Source organism: Scleropages formosus, chromosome 25 (genome assembly GCF_900964775.1).
Source record: "Scleropages formosus chromosome 25, fSclFor1.1, whole genome shotgun sequence".
NCBI lineage: Eukaryota > Metazoa > Chordata > Actinopteri > Osteoglossiformes > Osteoglossidae > Scleropages > Scleropages formosus.
The window spans coordinates 1,934,763-1,955,906 of NC_041830.1; the positions used below are offsets into that span (position 1 = coordinate 1,934,763).

Here is a 21,144-nt window from a genome sequence, read left to right on the forward strand (position 1 = left end):
TTAGTTAGACAGAGTGGAAGTGTTCTCACTCTGAGGGAATATACAGTATTGATATTTATCTGATACTTTTCTCCAGAGTAACTTACTACATGAGCTGCCTACCCATTACTTACCCTTTTATATGGGTAGGTAATGTTACTGGAGATATTTACAATAAGTAAAAGAGGGTAGTGTAACTGGATTTAGGATTCAAACCTGTAAACTGTGGATCCAAAGGCAACAGCTCTAACCACTACAGTACCTGCTATATCTACATCCTTGCCTTCCTTTGCCTTATTTTGTACTGAAATGGCTAGAATATCAAGTGAACTATAAAGCAGGTACAATAGACCACAAGAAAGAGAGGTGCAGAATAGATTTCATTTTCATTATTTCTTATGTCCAAGGGCAACCTGCTTACAGGCAGCAAAATTGTGAGTCTTTCACTCTTACTGCTCCCAAACAGGAAAGTCTCCAATAACTTCTACAATCACTCCAGGGTTCATATGAGGGTTTTAAGGTGCTGAGCTTCCTTTTAGACTCCAGCACTTATTTGATTAATCTAAGTTCTCTTCTGGGTATAAAACATAATTACTTGGTTTTTACAGGCAAACATGAGGTGCTGGCAGGAAAGTGTCTCAAAGACTAAATTATTCACACATACAAAAGTGAATTTGCACACATCCAAATAAATTTTCTTATGATTAGCTCTGAAGCCATCAGTCTTCCATCCTTTTCCCATCTCCAAAATTAGCCACTGGCAGTAGTTCATGATTAGTTAAGCTCTGTTACATCAGTTTTAAAAAATCATTAAATTTATCAGCTTCTGTGAATGGCTCTAGCAATTCATTCAAAGACTAAAATCATTTCGTAGACAGAAAGAACTAAGATCTATTTAACAGATGCGTTGAAGGTGGCTGATAAGCCATGCTTTTTGTTTGTCTACGGAACTGAGTGTGTGGCTTAGGCAAAAGATGAACAGGAAGGAGAAAAAGATGATGTGGCTGTCAGTCATCAACAAGTCACTACAGCTAGTAGAAAAAAACACTAGCAGGGCGCAAGGTGTGGTGAGACAGCACAGCAAGAAGAAGGTCGGCCCCAGGAGGGCCCCGCAGTTCAGCGACCCAAATGGTAATTAACAGAACCTGAGCCCCATGGACTAGGAGCAGCCCTGGCCCAGTGGACCCAACCCTTCCGCACGAGGGAGGAAGAGGGAAAGAGAGAGCAAGAGCCAGGAGAAAGGCCCACCTGTTTCCATGAATAGCCTGCCCTGTCAGAGGTTCAGCAGACAACAGGAAGAGGTCACCTGTGGCCTTGTTCAGTCACACCTGAGTGCAGTCACAACAATAAAGCACAGGATACTGTATCATGGTCAACTGCGTAGTGTATTTACAAATTTATTTAATTTATGAAGACACTTCAATTTAAGGATTTAAAATCTGAACCTGTCAGCATTTTGTGTATGTTTGTCTTCTAGTGCATGTCTGGTGAAGGTTTCTCTACAGGCAACGAATGCTAGGCTCATCTCCCCTATTGATGCTCCTTAAGTGTAGATACCAAAATGTGTCATTTAGGTATGAGTAGGTATTTGTCACAGGACATCGCTTGAATGTGTAACATGATTTGAAACAGGTTACACAGATTCTCACAGGCATGTATAGAAGGTCTTTTTAGGGTATGATGGCATTAAATGCAAAATTTGTGAAACTAAGAATAAATGAAAGCATGACCCGTATTTACCACTTTAAAATAATTTCATCAAGTGCTGAATGGCCATCTCTGGGCTCATTTCCTCTTTTTTGGGCCTTGGCCTGGCGCACAAGCATACAAAAGGAGCGAGAATTATTCCAGTTTGAAGGTGAATTGCTGCACGTTTCCCACCCTTGGTGCAGTTTTGTTTGGGCATCCTAGTGAGGAGAGTAATTGCTGTAATGATGGAAGATCTTGGGTGCATTGCTGTAAAACACACTTTGCCTGCTGATGCCTGTGGAAGGTTAGCACAGCAAGAGGGCTGTTTTACGCTTGAGCAAAGCGCTAAATGTGAACTTCCTCACGAAAATTACCCAGCTGAAAAAACAGCTGTGTAATGCAACTGTAAGCTGTGCAAGCCATGCTAGATCAAAGCATCTTCTGAATCGTGTCATTATGTAATAATGCTTGTGGAACATGAGCAGAAGTCAGGGTTGAGCCTAGGGTGGAAAAGATTGTGTGGAAGTGCTGTGCTTAACAAACCAAAGAGGCCCATTTACCCTACCTGGTGGTCCTTTCCAGCCCTTTTACTGTTTATTCACAAAGAGTTGTTCACCAGCCCGATTTTAACAGTAATATTAAATGCAACATTATTAAAACACCTTTTTATTACTTCTGCGTTATTCTTTATAACAAGCTGGTAAAAACATTTAAAAATTTGTGTGAAATGATATGGCTTTCAGATGTTTATGTTTTTTCATTTTAGGCAATTATTATGCAGAAGGTGGCACAGTGGTGCAGTGGGTAGCACTGCTGTTTCTCAGCAGCTGGGTAATCAGTTGGGATGTGGTTACAAACCCAGTTCAGTCTGTATATATGTTCTCCACATGTTTGCATGGGTTTCCTCCCACAGCCCAGACACATGTTCTCTATATTGGCTGTAGTGTGTTTAGTGAATGAGTGTCAGTGAAAAAGTGTGTGGTTGCCCTGAGATGCATTGGCATTCCATACATTGCTCACCCTACATGCTGCCATCTGTCTTCAGGATAGGGTCCTCCCCACCACAGCCCAGAAATGATCAAGTAGTTAGAGAGAACGAATGAATTACCATGCTGACCATTTTAAAGCTTATTGTGAAGATATTACAATATACCAGTGTATATCATCAGTTATAAATGCCGTCAGCAATGTAATTTTCTATTGTCTGTGCCCTTTTGCCAAGTTTTGATTTTAAAAAAGTTGAGAAAGTTAAGGAAGTGTCCTTGTGCTGCCTCTACCCTTGCAGAGATGAAATGCCCGCTGATTAATAATCTCCCTCATCAGCACCATGGGTCCCCTGCATGTTATTAATCTGCAGAAACACTCCCAGAATAAGTGCAATGGTGCTCGTCTTCTCCTCGTCCGTATGTTTGTCAGCGGCACCAATACATAGCGGACGTGTCCCAAATTGTCCGATGCTGCGTGCTCACCCCCATCCGTCTTGATTCTGTTACGATAGGGAGGCACTCCAGGCTTCTGCTGCAATTAAAGGGCCATCTGGGGGTCCTTGCTTCATAAAACTTCAGATGTTATCCTTCTTTGTTCATGCGCCAAACAACAGCAAAAAAAAGCCATTTGGTCCGCAAAGAGCTCCCTCATGGAGAAGTTAGACACCTCTCCCCCCAGCTGCTGTGTTTATATGTGTTGTACAGAATGGATGTGGGGAGAGTCACTGAAAGGTCAGTCCATAGTAAGTCCTCCCGTCACTTTATCTCATGATAGCACGCACTTCTTAACTGGAAACAGTGGCAGCCCTGGTTATAAACTCGACAGATCAAATATCAGTATAGCCTCCTGAGCTGTTGTTAACTGGATAAGATATGGCAATGTTCCCCAAGTACCAAACACAGAAATAGACTAATATTGAACTGGGTGTCCAGTGTCTACAACCTGTCAAGGGAATTCTGCCATATCCGTGACAAGTGACAGCATCCTCCACCTCTTGTCACATATGTAATAAGTGGATGTGGACTCAGTACTTGTCCGTTTTGTCCTACCACAGTCATATCCTACCTGTGCAGGCAGCATGGGTCACCTTACTGTACCCATAGTGAGTGGTAATCGGGACAGAGAGAACACGAGGAGGACCTGAGCAGCACGTCCCGCTCCCCGTAACTTGACTCGGGAGAGATGTTGCCCTGGAACTTAGCTTTTTGTGCATTAATAAACATGTTTTTCATCAATAACTTTTGCAATAAAAATCACACACATAATTTCACTGTGAATTGTGTTATTCTATTATATTGTTTTATTGTATTATACTGAATTGTGTTATATTCTACTTAAAAGATGTGATGGCCTCCATGATATATTACTCATGGATAACTGTGACTACAGGCTGCAGCAGTATTATCTAAAACCTACCTGCTGGGGGTCTGCAGGTAGCACAGCAGTTATTGCCACTGCCTCACACCTTAGGTTCAGATCCTGCTTCCTGTTGCATTACCCGTTGTACTTCCCTTGACTGAGGTACTTACCTTGAATTGATACAGTGAAAATTACACTTGCATAAAAGGGTAGGTTCCTGTGAGCAGCTTAACACAGTGGGTCACTTAGAATAAATAGCTAACCCCGTACAAGGAAAAGTGTCTGGGGTGAAGCACGTTTCAACAATGGAAACAATAATGAATTAAATGGTCTGTCCATGTGGCAAATGAAATGTTCAAGTTAGCATATGAAGAAAATATCAGTCCTGTTGATTGAATAACCATCTTCCAGTTTACACTAAAACCACACACACACACTTTCAGAACCACTTGTCCCATACAGGGTCACGGAACCTACCCGGTAACACAGGGCATAAGGCCAGAGGGGGAGGGGACACACCCAGAACAGGACACCAGTCCGTCACAAGGCACCCCAAGCAGGACTCGAACCCCAGACCCACCGGAAAGCAGGACTGTGATCCAACCCACTGCGCCACTGCACTCCCTTATTACACTAAAACCATTGTCCGATATTCACTGTGGACAGGAGATCTGTGTGAAATGAAAGGCAAAAAGCAATGGACAAACACAGCGTTGCCAAAAAAAGGTGGTTCATCAAGAGGACCTTCACCTGACCAGTCCAAGTCATTTTAATCTGATCAGCATAATGAAGGCCTTCCCACCATTCCAAGGTGTCTGCTGGTTCTAGACACCTAGACACATCACACAGGCCAATGTCACCTTCGAGTGGGGGAAAGCTTGTTTCATCCCGATAAAACTGCAAGGTCATCATCAGAGTCATGTATTCCATTTGTTAATGGGGGTTGGGGAAGTGGGGCTTTCAAGGACTGAGGTGCTGAGCTTGGACTCTCTGTATGGCATCACATTTTGCATCAATAATCTCCTCCAATTCCCATCGCAATCCTTGGGCTGACTTGCTCGCTTAGTGCCTAAGCGCCTTGTAGATTTCAGTACTTTAGTCAAACAGATGGCTTGATTAGGAGAATATTTCCATTTATAATGCTCTGCAGCCACTGGAAAGCTGGAAAAACATCATTCACTTTTACAGATGCTTTTAAACGAGGCATCTTACATAACCTAAAATCTCAAGCAAAAAAAAAAAAAAACATATTTTCAGAGATGAGGCACAATGTTCATAAGGGCTATGACTTGACCTGACCACAAAATCTGTCAATAAATTACTTGGAAACTTAAAATTACACGTTTTTAGCTACTAAAGCACCTGCCACTCCTATGCTCTCCTAGACAAGAACTGCTCTGGGCTGAAGGTGTGAATCTAATGTTAGGTCCTTCCCTTCACAGTAAATCTGTTCCACACTTGCTGACGTTAACATGGAATGTGTTTTTGAAGACTGGTGGACATAAAGCAAGAGTTATGAAAAGGTCCTTCTGGAAAATCGAAAGGGCTTACAAATAGTCCTTTACCCAACTTTTTATCGTCTCTCTCACTTGAGTATTACAAAACATGGGGTCAAAATGTACAACATGGTCATCCCAAAGATGAGAAGTGGTTTCAGGTTGAGTTACACAGCAAGTGAATACAAGTTTCCAGGAGATGTTATCACTCATCCCTTAAAATAGAAAACTGCTCAACAGTTTGAATTCATTGTTTCTCAGACTATATTTGAAAGTTTAGCTCATAGCTGTGCTTCAGGAGAAGGAACAGTACATCCAGTCCTATGGGTGGGATACATGAGCAATAACAAAATATACTGCAGCAAATACATGGACTTGGCAGGCAATAAAACCTAGTCTGCTGCAGAAAGGGAGATCTTAGGATTTGGACATCTGTAGAACCAGTAGCTGTGGAGCTGTGGAAATGCTGGGATTCAAAGCAAGACATACCAGCTCTACTGCAGCAGTTTTATCGGCAAGATGCATGGATTTTAGTCTTTGGCTTTGGAGATCCTTTTGTTTCCACAAACACTTATTTTAAGTTTGAGAGAGGAAGCCAGGCCAGGCCATCCACAGTTTAAGGTGATTCATGCACAGAAAGAGAGGAGTGACTGGTATTCATTCCAGAGCACAAAAAAAATTGTCCTTTATTGTTTTCATGGTGACAGCTTTTTGCAGGTCCTTCACAGCCTAACAGTGCTCTCACACACTCACACCTCTGTAGATCAGCCATGCTGCTCAGCATGTGTTTGTTACACTGCATGTGTTTTGTAATGGTTCTTCGGCCGCCACGCAGTACACTATGCCAGTTAGCTTGTGGAGGTACCTGGGTCTGTCATGAGAGAAGCAGTCTGAAGCGATCATCATTAGCTAAATGATCATGCGAGCCATTTAAGTTGCCATATTTAATGATGTCAAACAGCTTGTTTCTCTACAAGCGAGATGGTTCTCCTTGTACAACTGGTGTGATGTGGATGAACCAGTGATTCAAACTCATGTGGCTGTTTGCTAGGAGCTGGAAAACCATACGTGCTGAAATACACTGGAAAAACAACCAACCAACTAATCAACCCAACTGTGATATCAGAGCTTCATTTGACTTCTTCTGCAAAGCACCTCTGTTGGTGTGAAACACGATTTGGATTGTATTTTTATCACTTTGCAGTATGATGCTTTCTGACTGTGCCGCCTTCTCGCAGATCCGTGCTCTCAGCAGGTTTATGTTCTCTAGAACGTGCTGATAGCCTTGTAGGCCTCACCCCATCGCTGGGCTCCCATTTAGCTGCCTTGACAAGGAAATTGTGCATGAAAAAAGAGTGTATTGAGAGCAATGGTGTAGTGAAACCAAGCACGCTGAAATTGCAGACACACATGGAGGCCTCTGCATTGTTTGATGGCTTGCAACTAGAGTGCTCAGAAAAATTCATCTGACAACTACAGTTGTTTTTTTTATGATGACAAAAATGGGATTCGTTCGGAAAACTAGAGAGCAAGGAATGGTTTGTAATCTAAGCAGTGATTCTCAGCAAAAATGTTTACATACCAGCAAATTTTCGTAGCTCCAAGCCTTCAGCAGTGACCCCCCAATCACGCAATTAAAAGAGTAGTTAATGAATTAACATTCAGTTAATGAGTATGAGAAAGAAATGGTCTGTAATCATAAAATTGTCTGTTGTGGAGATTTTTAGGTAAAACTTTAAGCTGATTTACCAAATTCTTGCGTAACACCATCATTTTCAGTGTATACTGTTACATTTCTCAACTGCAGAATCTATAAATTACAGGTATGACATTAACAGACAAACTGACTCCCAACAAATTCAAGCATTTGATCTTGTGTAATATTATTATTTTCAACCACTTCGCTACGGCTTTATTGAGTACAACATTTCTCATGCCTCTGCTTCTACGACCTGTATAGCTGGGTCTAACTGAACTTTTTGTCTTTCCAGAAAGCCCGACTGGCCAGAATACGAATATCGAAGACAGGTACCTCTAATGCTTTTCTGCACAGTAAGCGCAATGGCCTCCTCAACGAGGCACTGGACCTGACGGTAAGTGCTCTGCACGTTTGTCCTTCGCCACCCGGCTCAATTCGGTGACTGTTCTTCTGCATCACTCTGTCTCACTCCATCCATGATGTGACACAGGCTTCTATGAAAGCACAAACATCACAATAGTAGAGTCATCATGAGGAACACATCTACTCATCTGCTTGGTTCCAAAATAACCTGAACCTTTGTCCTCCTCCATTTCCATGAAAAAGGCAGGTTTTATCAAAGAGGAGGAAAGATTTCAGTGAGTGCAGGAAGACCTCCAAGAGTTTGGAAAGAAAATCCTAGACCTGTGCGATTACTTTGCTGTCACCTTTTCTAGAAGCCTTTGAAGGTCTAACAAGAGACTCATTATGACTCAGCATGACACTTACAGACTTGATGATGCAAAATATAGGGGGATACTGAATTTGAGATAATAAATATTGTGGAAAATTCTCAATTAGTCACACCATTGAGCAGACATTGCAGCCCATAATGGTACTTTAATTCTGTTCTTTGGAAACAAGAAAAAAATTAAACCTTCAGCATACTGCTAAAATATGAAAAAATGGCTAAAAGAAAAAGAGACTTGAAAGGTCAGATGCATGATTATTTTTGAATACACCCCAGAAATGTAGATGCCCTGGCTCTCAGCTTCAACAGGCAAAGAAAAAAAATGCAGATTTTCCATCTCCCAAACTGGCTTGCAAGAAGTTGATCTCGGTTGCAAAAATGTTTATGGAAACTTACCCAGTTGAAGTAACTTGTTTCTTCATCGGAAAGAATCGTAAGGTCGCGTGATGTATAATAAATCAGTAAACACCATTTTTGTCCCTTTATTCTGCAGTACTGGCATTGCAAGGATGACAAATTGAACTGCTCATTACACTACACTGGCCACCTTTGCCTTCCAGGTCTTTTAAAAATGAGGCTAAATTAAAACTTAATTCTTTACCTTGTTATCTACTCCAAATAGGAACATCCATCAAATAGCTAAGTAGCATTAAAAACCGAAAAAGAAAGACAAGGCAAGTGATCAGGCAGCCTGAATTAAGTTATTCCATGGCCTGTGAGCTCAGTTGTTATTCTTTAACAATTCCCTTGATCAACGTTGGCTGGAGGTTTGGACGTCCTACAGAACAATATCTGTAATTATCAGGTCGTTAGGTATGATTATCACGCTTCAGTTCGGACTGAGGGTGCCTGAGTCAAGGGCAGCCCTTTACAATGGCAGCTAGCAGGCACTCAAACACAATACCCTTCTTGTCTGCGGCATTGTTAATAAGCCCTCCATTCCAATAGAAAGATTGCAGCAAAATCTATGAATTTAGATACCATATCAGTCAATCATCTTTCTTTCTATTTTCAGAAGAGCCATTTTTCAGTGATTTACTGGGGACTGACATCATATGAAATGCACTGAAAATGGTCTTAAGAGATTATTTATGTAGAATAGGCAATTTCAGTTACTTGGCATTTTCTATAGTTCCAGCCAGGGGCAACAGATGCCATTTTTACATATAGCCAAATAAAGCTCTAATGTTTCACAGCAAAGTGACTTGATTGTCAAGGTGGACACAAAGATATGCAATAAGCTCAGCACAGTGCAATTAGTGGTTCCCACAATTTGAAAGAAAGCCCATTTTGATCATCCTCTCGCCAATGAGCCCAGAACGGAGAACCACCCACCTGCCACTGACTCATGGGTTATTTTTACAAGTGCATCGTGCCGGTGCGCTGGGTAGCAACATGTTTCTCCACAGAGCACCAGATTCATTTCTCTGTGCTGGCTCACTGAAAGTGTCTGCTCAATGACAGTTTATGTGCTCTGTTTTTCATTTAAATCCAATAGCTATAGCTGCTCGAAGGGCAATACCAAAAATTCCAGATACCATCATCTTACAGGAACATAAAGGGAACTGTATGATGGACTTTTACTCATGTCTTAATCTACTCAAACACATCCTCATGTTTACAATGAAGTATGGAGAAACCATCAAGTGCAGAATTAATCTCAATATCTGAAAACAAAAGACATGTGTACAGTGCTGTGAAAAAGTATAGAAGGTGTTTTTCAACATATTTGCATGTTTGGATATTTGATCTTCATTTAAACAATATGGATACGTAAAGGTAATCTAACGTAACAAACATCCATACAATCATTGAAAAAAGTCAGAAATGCTTTTGTCTGCTGTGGAAAAAAAATAAGTAGCCCTAGTTTCAATAGCTGGTGCTGCCCCTGTTGGCTGGAATCACTTTTCATTTGTGTTTCTTATTAGTATCCTTCTTGTCTATTAGTATCCTTCATACACTTGGACAAATTTGTCCCCACTCCCTACAGAAGTCCTTCAACTGTGTGATGGGTAAGGGCTTTTTTGTATGTACTGCCTGTTTCAAGTCCCCCCCCCCTCCCCCAGCATTTCAGTGGGGATGAAATCTCAGCTATGACTTGGTGATTCCATAGCCCTCCACTTGTTCCATTTGAGCCATTCTTTTGAGAATTTGCTTGAGTGTTTTTGGTCATTGTCTTGTTACAAGGTTCACTTTCACTTCGGCTTCAGCTTTTGGACAGATGGCCTCACATTCTCCTCAAGCACTCTCTGGTACAATGAGGGGTTCATAGTTGGCTCTATGATGCAAGCTGGCCAGACCCTGAGGCAGAAAACTGTCCCACACCACAGTGGTTCTACTACCATGTGTGACAAGTAGTATGAGTCCTTTTTTGTTCATTGTTTTTGGATTTCATCAACTGTGACATCTGGCATTGAAGTTAACAGTTCTACTATTGTCTTATCTGCCCAGAGCACATAGTTCCAGTCATTCTGATCTTCACCTAAGTGTTGTTTGGGAGTCTTCACTTGTGCATCTCTATTCTTTTTTGAGACCTCACATGTGCGGCAAAGTTGTGCAGTCTTTTCCAGATAGCTGAACCACACACTTTGACATTGATTGAGGTAAGGCTGGCCATGAAATCCTGTGAGATTCTTGGAGACTTCCTGCTATATCTTTTAGTCAGCTCTTGGGCTGAATTTGGTGGGATCAGCTGGCCTGGATAGACTGCCAGTAGTCTGAAATTGTCCCCATTTGTAGATGATCTTTTGGACAGTGGAGTGATTGAGTACAAAATTGTGAGAAATTGCTTTAAACTCCTTCCCAGACTCTTAGTAACAATTTTTCTTCAGAGGGCCTCAGAGAGTTATATTGATCTTGGCATGATGTAGTCACACACCTCAATTGCTAAGACCAAACCAGACAACTGTTTTCTGAGAATTATATTAGGCAGTGGCCTCCAGGTTACTCTATAATGATGTTCTAATCACTTGCACCTGTTTTGGTGTACGTCACCTATTTACCCAGGTGAGAAATCTTACTAGACTAATTTAGGGTATCTTGCTCAAAGGTATTACAGCTGGAAGTGGGATTCCAGTTACTGAATTTCAGGTCTGAAGGCAGCAGCCCTAACTGCTATGCGACCATGTTCGCTATGAGATGTGTGTCACTTTGGAGAAAAGCGTCTGCTAAATGAATAAATGTAAATGTAAATGTACCAGCTGCCTCATTCTCTTCTGATACAATGATAGAGGATAGGGGGGTGATATCATTTTTTTCGCTATTTCCATTGAATTAAGCTGTACAACTGAGAACAAAAAGTAATTTTTAAATGTTTTTTTTTTTTTACTAGATTACTGTCATGTATCAGTATTGTTGAAATAACAATCAAATATCCTTTTGTCCAAAAAGGTTTAAAAAAAGACAAACCTTTTCACACGTCTACTTTTTCACACCACTGTATGTATATTTCACTCTTTTCTTATCATTTTCCTCTGATGAAAGAGAAGCAACTTCTTAACAAGTGAAACCTTTCATACAGGTACTGGACCCGATGGGACTCACACTCCTCCACCTGTGCTATTCTTTGCTCCAAGCGTTGGTTGTGTTCCCTAACTCTGTGTGTGTGTGTGTGTGTGTGTGTGTGTGTGTGTGTGTGTGTGTGTGTGTGTGTCTGTGTGTGACCACTGTAGGGCTCCACTGAAGATGAGCGCCATCACAACAAAACCACATCACTGCTGGAAAGCCAACACCACCACCTACTGCACTGCCTGGAAAAGACCACGGTACGTCTACCCTTGCACTTCTCCTTCACTCTCCAGCAGAACTGTACGGGCCTCAGTGAAGTAGCGCATTCTGAGAAATGTAGAATATCACTTTCAAAGGCATAAACACTGAAAACATATTACAATTAAGAAGCCCAAACATTGTAAGTGTATTTAAATTTATCGCATTAAATTTATATTTTATTAATTGGAGTATTAAAAAAATTTGAATATAATAAAGGGTAAAAGGGGCAAATAATTTATACAGTAATTACATTAACAATCACTTATGAACCAACAACATATTATGGCAAACAAAATATGTTTTCTAAAGTGCAGCATCTAATTTGGGGGCTGAGAATATCTCATCTTCGTCAGAAAGGTACAAGTTATTTTTGCAATTTGTAAAACCTATAAAAAAGGAACCTTTTGCTTGTTATATTCAGAAGTAAAAGTTCTGTTTTGAATGCAACCCACCAAGAATGCGTGAAACAGAAATATTTATGTCTCTCTCACTTTCATTAACTGCTTGTCCTGGTCCTGGTCCGGGTTGCAGGAGTGTGGAGGCTATCCTGCAGTCACTGGGTTCAAGGATGGAGGGCTGGAGGGGTGCACCCTGGACAGGGTGCCAGTCCATCACAGAATACTTAAAACTACATATTTATGTGTATGGAGGAAATGTATCCTGGCATAACAGTACAGTGCACAGTGATTATTAATGTTATAGCTGTACACAGTATTAATTCAGATTCATGACAGTCTCAAGTACAACTCTTACAGCCATTTGGCAGAATTTCTTCCACTAGTGGTTAACAACTAGGTTATTCAGCGCATGTGACTGAAAATTGAGAGATTATAGGTCACGCTCACCTGAAGAGTAATAAAAATACACACATCTCGATGTGCATTTACTTTCCTTCAAAAAGGTTCAAACCCCAACAACTGCAGAGACGCAATTTAAAGAAAAATAAGTACATGGTGCTCTAGTTAAAAATTTGGATCCTGCTTAATGCTTCAATTTGTGGGCCACGGTGAACCTACAGAGAGCACCAGAGGACACTGGCAGACCATAATGAGGGACATTAGTTGTCCTCAGCAGGCAGGAGGGTCAGAATTTCCATGTCAGACATTAGCTCCTGGTACCACAGGCTTGTATCACAGAATGAATACAAACCCATGAGAGCCCCTTCTCTGAGCCAAGCCCACAAGCATCATGTGTCTCGCTCTGTTAAACTTAGCCCCCTGTGTTCCAATGTGTGCAGCACAGAGCCAGCCAGCCCCTATAGACATTCTGCTCCACTTTATGTATGGAAGGGGGACAGGAGGGTCAAAACATCATCAGCATTTAAATAAGAGCTGATAGTTGCCCAGGTTTGTTTGTGTATTAAACAGAGTGCTGTGTGTGTGTGTGTGTGTGTGTGTATACACACTTTATATATAAGTAGTTTTGTGACTCTGCTCCCCAGTTTGAGGAAGTTGTATAGACTTTCCTCTTATAATGAGGCCTTCTTTTAGTCGAACTCAAGCTTACAAGAAAATTTCATTGGGACCCAAAAATTGCGATAATGAGCTGTCAGCTGTCACTTACAAGAAATATTTTACAAGATCAGACACTGCAATTCTAAATATGCACATCTATGGCATCAAGTTCCCCAAAAGATGAACAGTATCCAAGTGGCTGGGCTTATCCTGTATATGTCAGTCGTCAGATACTGGTGCCAGTTCAAAAGGCTCTTGCTGAGATCTGATCAATCTTTATCAGTTATAATAGTAATGAATCCTAATAAGAAAAAGTTTTAAGAAATACTAAAAGTTGAAAAGGTCTTATAAAAGCCTTATAAAAACTTGCAGTGATTAAAAAGCATAGAGTCCTCTTGAAAGGCAATATCATTACGAATGACTTTGCGTGATTTGATTTACTACTCATTTTTTGCAAATGATACTACAAGTGATTACAGTAACTACAAGAATTGCTGTGGTAATTAGTGTTCCATAAAAATAATAATAATAATACATGATAATTAAGATATCTTTTTGAGGGAAGCTGCTTTCCGTTGCAGATGTTATCTCCTATAATTCAAGAAAATCATCTTCCAGTAGTAGCAGATCTACTTTTTTAGTATTTTTTTCATCACAAGTACAAATTATTTGAAAGTTTTTGTTCTAATTGCATTAATTATTTGAATGTGAGGCTTCAGAGCAGCATAATACTTTATGGGCCCACTACAGCCAGACACCCAGTCAGCACCCACCTTCTTTCCCACTTCCACAGAACCATGAATTTGTTGATGAGCACCTGTACGAGCAGAACTGCCTAGAGGGGGCACTGCAAAATTACACGTCCCGCAGCCCCTCGCTATCCAGCTCAGGTGGCTTGACAGGCACCTGTTGCTCCCGACGTTCCCGACGGAAGAGCGCCCACCTACCCAACTCTGCCATGTCCCCAGGACCCCCACATGGCCTACAGGAGCTCAGCGCTGTCCACATCCACCGCAGTGACCGGCCACCCCTCAGCACAAGGTCAGATTGAGCCTCTTCCAGTGTGGCATTCCAGTGGCATTTCTAACTGCACTAACTGGGAAGCAGATGGTGTAATAGGGTTAAAGGTGTTACTTTTCGACTCAGAGGTCCCAGGTTCAGTTCCTTCCTCCAGCTATAATACTCTTAAGCAAAGTATTTACTCTGAATTTGTCCAGTGAAATTACACAGCAATGTAAAAGACACTTTAAGTTGCTCTGGGGAAAAGCATCACATAAATGTAAATTATAATATTGGATCAACAGGTGTTCTGCATTAAACTCATAAAATTGATAGTGTCTTTCAGCTGCTCAGCTTTATTTTCTGTGTATCTCGGGTTCAAGTTTGAACAAGTTACATCACTGCTGAGCCCATGACCAATAAATGTGCTCAGCCTGAAATATCCCAGAACTGTGGTGTCTAAAGTAGAAAACCACATGCTGTGGAAGCCATACAACATTCATTGACTTTTAAAGCTTGTCCTCGTCAAGACAACAGTGGTTCAGAGCCCATCCCAGAATAAGTGGGCCAAAGAGACACATCCTAGACAGGGCAACAGCTGAAAAGAGGTTGATAGAAATAGCAAAAAAAGGTATTTATACTAAAGTAGTTCAGTGTAAAGACATTGTTCAAATGTAAAACAGCAGAGGCAGGAGCAGAATTTGAATCAAGAACCACAAGTCATTATCCATAAGCGTTATACTACCAACTGTCCCATAATAACAAACTCAGACACAAAGAAGCACTGTCCAAAAAATACCCAAATGAAAAAGGCCAGTCAGTTGAGATGCTCTAAATCCAAATTAAGGTATAACTCTGTTGGCTTTGTCGAATTGTATGTTAGATACTAGTTGGTAACTATTCACCACCTACTTAGAAAACAAATGGTACTTGTTACTTTGTTAGAGAATATATAGCACAGAAGCTACACAACAGGAGAACAGCAACAACTTACTGCACCATATTTTTTAAAGGGGATGTGGAGTTCATGCACACTGAGAGTGACATTTTTGGCAGGTAAAGATGACAATAAATATTTGAAGTGTGTAGGTGGATGTGGGGCCAAGGTACCCTTCAGATGGGGAAGTCAAAACATAGTCAGATTGCTGGTCATTGGAATCATTGGAATGAGATGCTGTAGTGTGCCACAAGGCAGAAAAGGAATAAAGTGGGGTGGGGAGAAGGGTCAGCTTTACTATAAAAGTAGGAAAATGTATTCTCACAGTATTCAAAGTTTACATTCAGTATTAAATTAAAGCTGCGACATTTTTCATCACACAAGTAGCTGCATCCTTCACATCCAACCTTTACAAGATGTCACAGCTCCCTGACGATGCTTCCAACAAGAGAAGCGAAACGTTGGAACCAGGTCAAATACAACTCAGGCAGCAGCGTTCTGTATCAGCTGTAGAGGTTTGATGGCAGTAGCAGGAAGGCCACACAGGAGAGAGCTGCAGTAGTCCAGACAGGATGTCACCATGGCCTGGACAAGTAGTTGGGTAGAGTCTGTTGTGAGGAATGAACAGATCCTGTGGATATTATGCAGGATGTATCTGCAGGTGCGGGTTGTAGCTTCGATGTGCTAAGAGAAAGATAGACTTGAGTCAGTCATCACTCCCAGACTCTTAATCCAGGAGGTAGGCAAAATGGGTGAGTTGTCCAATTTGATGGAGAGATCGTAACAGGAAGACAACATGGAAAAAAAAAAAATGAAAAATGTATTCTTAACATATTCAAAGTCCATTTTTCCCCTCAGAGGTCACCCTCTTGGATATTAATGAACTGGGCTAGGTTGCCAATTGGTGCGGGATGAAATGTAACACTGGTCACTGATTGGTTGCAATGCCTGGAAAATTTCAAATATGGCCAATGAAATTTACCAGACAAGTCAGATAACAGGAATCTGACATTGTTAATGGTTCTCCATGAGTGTGACTCTGACAGCTGACAATAGCCAATGAAATCCACAGATGTTGTGGTAGAGCATAACATTAAAATTTTTTAGCTTTACGTAATAATAAAATAACAACAATATTCCATAATAAAATTATATTACAATTAACTTGACAGTGGGATTAAAACAGAGAAAGAATAAACCAAAAATGCACACGAATAAACAGAAAAACAAGTAGATTTGACACTGACAGTTCATGAACTTTACTCAGTGTTACAACCCTAGTTCCTTTACCACATTATGACTAAAATGAATCACTTCTCTTAGCTGTCCTTGTGTGTATTTTTGTCATTCTGGGTAGTTTCTGTTTGGACATAATTTGAAGACATGGATGAAAAGGTTATTGCTGTGTTATTACAAGCAAGGTCAGGATGTGTCAGAATGTCACACGGCTCACAATATAGAGTAAATTCACTAGTTTCCACTAGAGGGTAGTACAGGAAAGGTACAGGAAAAATACAGGAAAGATTACGGGATAGGTATGGGAAAGGTGCAGGAAAGGTACTGGAAAGGTTACAGGAAAGGTACAAGATGGGAACGGGAAAGGTTGCTGGAAAGGGAAGGGGAAACGTACAGGAAAGGTACGGGATAAGATCGGAAAGGTTATGAGAAAGGTTACAGGAAAGGTTACAGGAAAGGTACAGGAAAGGTTACAGAAAAGGTTACTAAAAAGGTTACGGGAAAGGTTATGGGAAAGGTTACGGAAATGGTTATGGGAAGGGTACAGGAAAGGTTGTGGGATAGGAATGGGAAAAGTTACGAGAAAGGTTACGGGAAAGGGAAAGGTTACAGGAAAGGAAAAGGGAAAGGGAAAGGTTACAGGAAAGGAACAGGAAAGGGTACAGAAAAGGTTACGGCAAAGGTACGGGAAAGGTTACAGGAAAAGTTTGGGATATCAATGGGAAAGGTTATGGGAAAGGTTACGGGAAGAGATACAGGAAAGGTTACAGGAAAGGTATGGGATAGGAATGGAAAGGTTACAGGAAAGGTATGAGATAGGAACGGAGAAAGTTACAGGAAAGGGAAAGGTTACGGGAAAAGAGCGGGAAATGTTACAGGAAAGGAACAGGAAAGGCACAGGAAAAACAACCCAAATGTGGAGGCCGCAGTGGAATTGTTAAAGGATTAAGTTCTTCATTCTTCATATGTGAAACATACAACCCACAGGTTATGCCTTTTTTACTATTATCCACTGAGTTTGTTCTGCTTAAGTGATTAAATTATGAAACATGCTATTTTTCCAGATTTTCAGATGGATATCTGCATTTACATAACAGTTTATATTTACATTTATTCATGAAGCAGGTGCTTTCCTCCAAAGTGACATACATCTCAGAGAACAAGACAAAAAGCGTTTACATCAACAGAAGGAGAGATTTGGATGCAGACACGTGATTCTACAGAACAGTTAACTTGTCACATTCCACTATATGAATCAGTATACATCATACAAGTAGCTGCATAAAAGTGTATCTATTATTGAACAATTTCTAATCACAGAATTATTCAACATAAGTATTTATTTAACCTGGATAATTTGTTTTGAAATAACCAGCATTAAACCTTGATCAATAAACTGCTCCTCTTTTCCAGTCGTTCCAGTCTGAACTTGATGCCCGACGAAGCAATGCGCCTGAACTGTAAGAGTGGTCAGATCACCACAGCAATCATCAGCATCCCCACCCCCCCGGGGACCACACCAGAAGGTGACGGCCATGGCCCCCCCAGCCCCAGCGTCCAGACCACGGCCGGCTCCAGCGTTGTCAAGGTGTCCGCCCTGTGAGGCCCCCCGGGGGGTCTTACCACCACCTGACACCGCAGACTGATGAGGAGGACCAGCAGGGGGTGCCCTGGAGCAGAGTTCAGGCAGGGACAGTGAATGGAGGGGCTCACCCTCTGCCCCCTTTCCTAGGAGATGGGCTGACGGAGCCTGTCAGTTATGAGGAGGTTGGTCTTCTACAGGAAAAACAGAGAGAAGAAGAAGGAGTAGGAGAAGGACCAGGACAAGGAGAAGGAGAGACCAGAAGCACTTAATTCTGATGAAAACATGCATTCCATGGGAAGGACTAGACAAGAGAAGTCACTGTGCTCTATCACCTTTATGTTTCCTTTGCCTAGGAGAGGTTTTCAAGCAACAGCAACAAGCATCAAACAAAAAGAAACAAAGGAGCAAACGAAAAACAGAAAATGAGATATACAAGAAGCAGCAAGTAGACAAGGACAGTGTTTCTCGTTTCGGTTTCCTTTGTTTTGTGTTCTTTGGTCTCTATATTTACCTTGATGAAACGTATATCATAGAATCTTAATCTTTTTATGTATTTATTTATTTTGTTCTAGAGAAATCATTAAAAAAAAGAAAAACAAGGTAGGTGTGTCTGTAACAAAGGTGTTAGTGGGTTTTTATTTTCCCGAGTCTATGTGCATAAAGTCCGTGTTAAAGAGGGGTATTCTGTACTCTCCAGCGTGCGACTGTAATGGGCTGAGGGCCTGACGTCATGGCTGAGTCAGAACACATTAGGGTTAGGTTGTCCAAAAACACTCACCTTCAAGCTTTCCAAAAGCACAAACCATGGTCCTTTTTAAGTGAAGGTATTTCTTCTGTTTTCAAGAGAAATCCTTCACTTCATCAGACTCTCTTCTCTAATCCAAGATCAGACCTTCAAAGCAGCTCTTCATCACATAAGATCTAGAGATGTTGTTGTACTATTCCGAGAAACTGCCCAGAAAAACATTAACAAGACATTAGCAACTGAAGCACAAGCCCTTTGACAAGACTGTGAGACATGGATGTGTTCTGACTCCCACTTCATGCTGGGGTCACCTGTGCACAGCTGTTGACAGATTATTTTGTATTATTGGCCATCATATGGCAGACCAGTGCAACAGCTCTTGCACCCAGCGTTGGTCCATTTGCGTTGACTGTGGGATTGGTAGAATTAATCATTTAGACATCATTTTATCAGCCCAGTGGATGTTTAAAAAAATGCTGTATGGTTAGAAAATCGGTGTTTTCAACTTTCAATGTTTCCTTCAATCTTCTTAGTCATAGATGTTCTTTAGGGCACTGGCTTCATCTGTCACCATGGCAGCTTTGATATCATAAAGGTCTTGACGGAAAGCCTGCCATGTCCCCATTCGTAACCCAACATCATTCGCCACCTGTGACCTCAGATGAGCTTTTGTGGGTCAATTTTTGTTCTTTGTTCTCTTTTGGTCTGTAGATTTTTATGCCCCCTTGGCAATATCAGCCAAGATGGAATCATTTGCAGTTCTCAGATATAACATAATCTCTTGCTTCTTCCTTTCCTTCCCTTTGCATGAGATGAGACATGCATCTGAAACGAGACCTCCTGCTCGACTGGTTTGCGCATGTCACATTTGTTTTGTATCTGGGCAATGCGAAAGAAAAGAACCCCACAGCGCCAGTCCAATGGTGTTTCAGAGAGGTGTGGTCATATTATCAAGGCTGTCATGAGGCTTTGCCTTGACGCATCATTGTCAGTTTGTCCAAACTGAATAATTTGAGTACCACCCTACAGATGCTATGACATGACTTTCACTACCCAACTGGTCTGTTCTGATCCAAAGAGAAATTGTCTTCGCCAGTGTTCTTGAATAAGTCTGAAACTGCCTTTTTCCACCTCTGCACTGGCCAGCTTCCAGCACCAATGGGGTGACTATGCAGCAGTCCCTTAATTGACTAAATAAATCCATTCCTGAAAATGGTGGGGATACTAAAATTTCAGATACCGAAAGCCTAGATTCTTTATTTTAAATATGAGAAAATAATATAGTGTTTCCAGCCCATTCAAAAATCTCAAATTTTCCCAAACAGCACTAAAATACTGTAAAACACCTATATATAACTATCAGCCCATGATTTCAGTATGATATAAAACGCTTAATGATTATCAGGCACTTAATAGGTATTTTTCCAGGTAGTACTTTTCAAAAACTAATTGTGTTTTCCTTATATTGAGTAAACAGCAACAGAAATTCAATAATAAAACATGTTAAAAAAATAAGTGCAGACACACACACACACACACACTTTCTGAACCGCTTGTCCTATACAGGGTCACAGGGAGCCAGAGCCTAACCTGGCAACACAGGGCGTAAGGCTGGAGGGGGAGGGGACACACCCAGGATGGGATGCCACTCTCTCGCAAGGCACCCCAAGCAGGACTAGAACCCCAAACCCCCTCGAGAGCAGGGCCCAATTCAACCCACTGTGCCACCGCGCCCCCTAGGTGTGGACCAAAAATTAAAATAGACAAACAAGGTAATTTACTCTAGTGTCCTGTTACTGTAGTCAACAAGTGAAGAGAAGAACAGTTCATCGTGAGTTGTGGTGGATAGAGAAGAATGGAGGCTTGGCAGTCATTCTTGCACAAACGTGTTGGTCCAAAGCAAACACGATACAGAAAAACCAACAGGAAACGGCTGATGCTAGCACCAGCTACAGTGCACAATTGCACTTCCGTTTCACTTCCACAACTTCCTTATTTTTTTTGGACACACTTTGAATAAATTTTGTTAAGGAAATCAAAAATTTCGTATAAAAAGCCATGAGCCATTACACTAAAATTTCAGATTGAGAGTTTGTATATCAAGACAAGGGTGACTGTATTTATAAAATACAAAGGTTCCTCAGCCACAACACAGTCATACACAGACAGTCCACAGCAGTCTTTAAATTTCTGGGGGAAGGTGGCTGGTGAAGCAACAAGACAGGTGGTTTGACAGTTGAGGAAGGTGAAGGGAAGAGAAAGGTAAAAAAATGTGTAAAAGGTAATCCAATGGTTAAAATCTGAGTGTCATTGTGCATCACATTGTCAGGAGGAGCGTGATAAAATTCTGTATTCCTTATGCTTTCTATCAAGGAAAATGATTGTATAATGTTTGTCTGTCCTTTCCTTTGTCTTGTGTGTCCTTTTTTAATTCTTTCTGGCGGCTGTCCGTATCCTGTTCAATGTTATGTATCATTTTTG

At 41.2% G+C, this 21,144-nt stretch overlaps 1 protein-coding gene across 2 annotated transcripts in view; it reads left to right on the top strand.

Annotated features, from left to right (window-relative positions):
• LOC108928267 (potassium voltage-gated channel subfamily D member 3-like) overlaps window positions 1-18,408 on the top strand; it is a 167,995-nt gene extending 149,587 nt beyond the window's left edge. For both annotated transcript variants that reach the window (XM_018742144.2, XM_029249344.1), the window contains exons 4-7: window positions 7,502-7,603; window positions 11,611-11,703; window positions 13,955-14,202; window positions 17,747-18,408. In XM_018742144.2, coding sequence (XP_018597660.2) covers window positions 7,502-7,603; window positions 11,611-11,703; window positions 13,955-14,202; window positions 17,747-17,936 — 633 coding nt within the window. In that variant the 3' untranslated portion in view covers window positions 17,937-18,408. The remainder of the gene's footprint in view (window positions 1-7,501; window positions 7,604-11,610; window positions 11,704-13,954; window positions 14,203-17,746) is intronic.
• The last annotated feature ends 2,736 nt before the right edge of the window (window positions 18,409-21,144 follow it).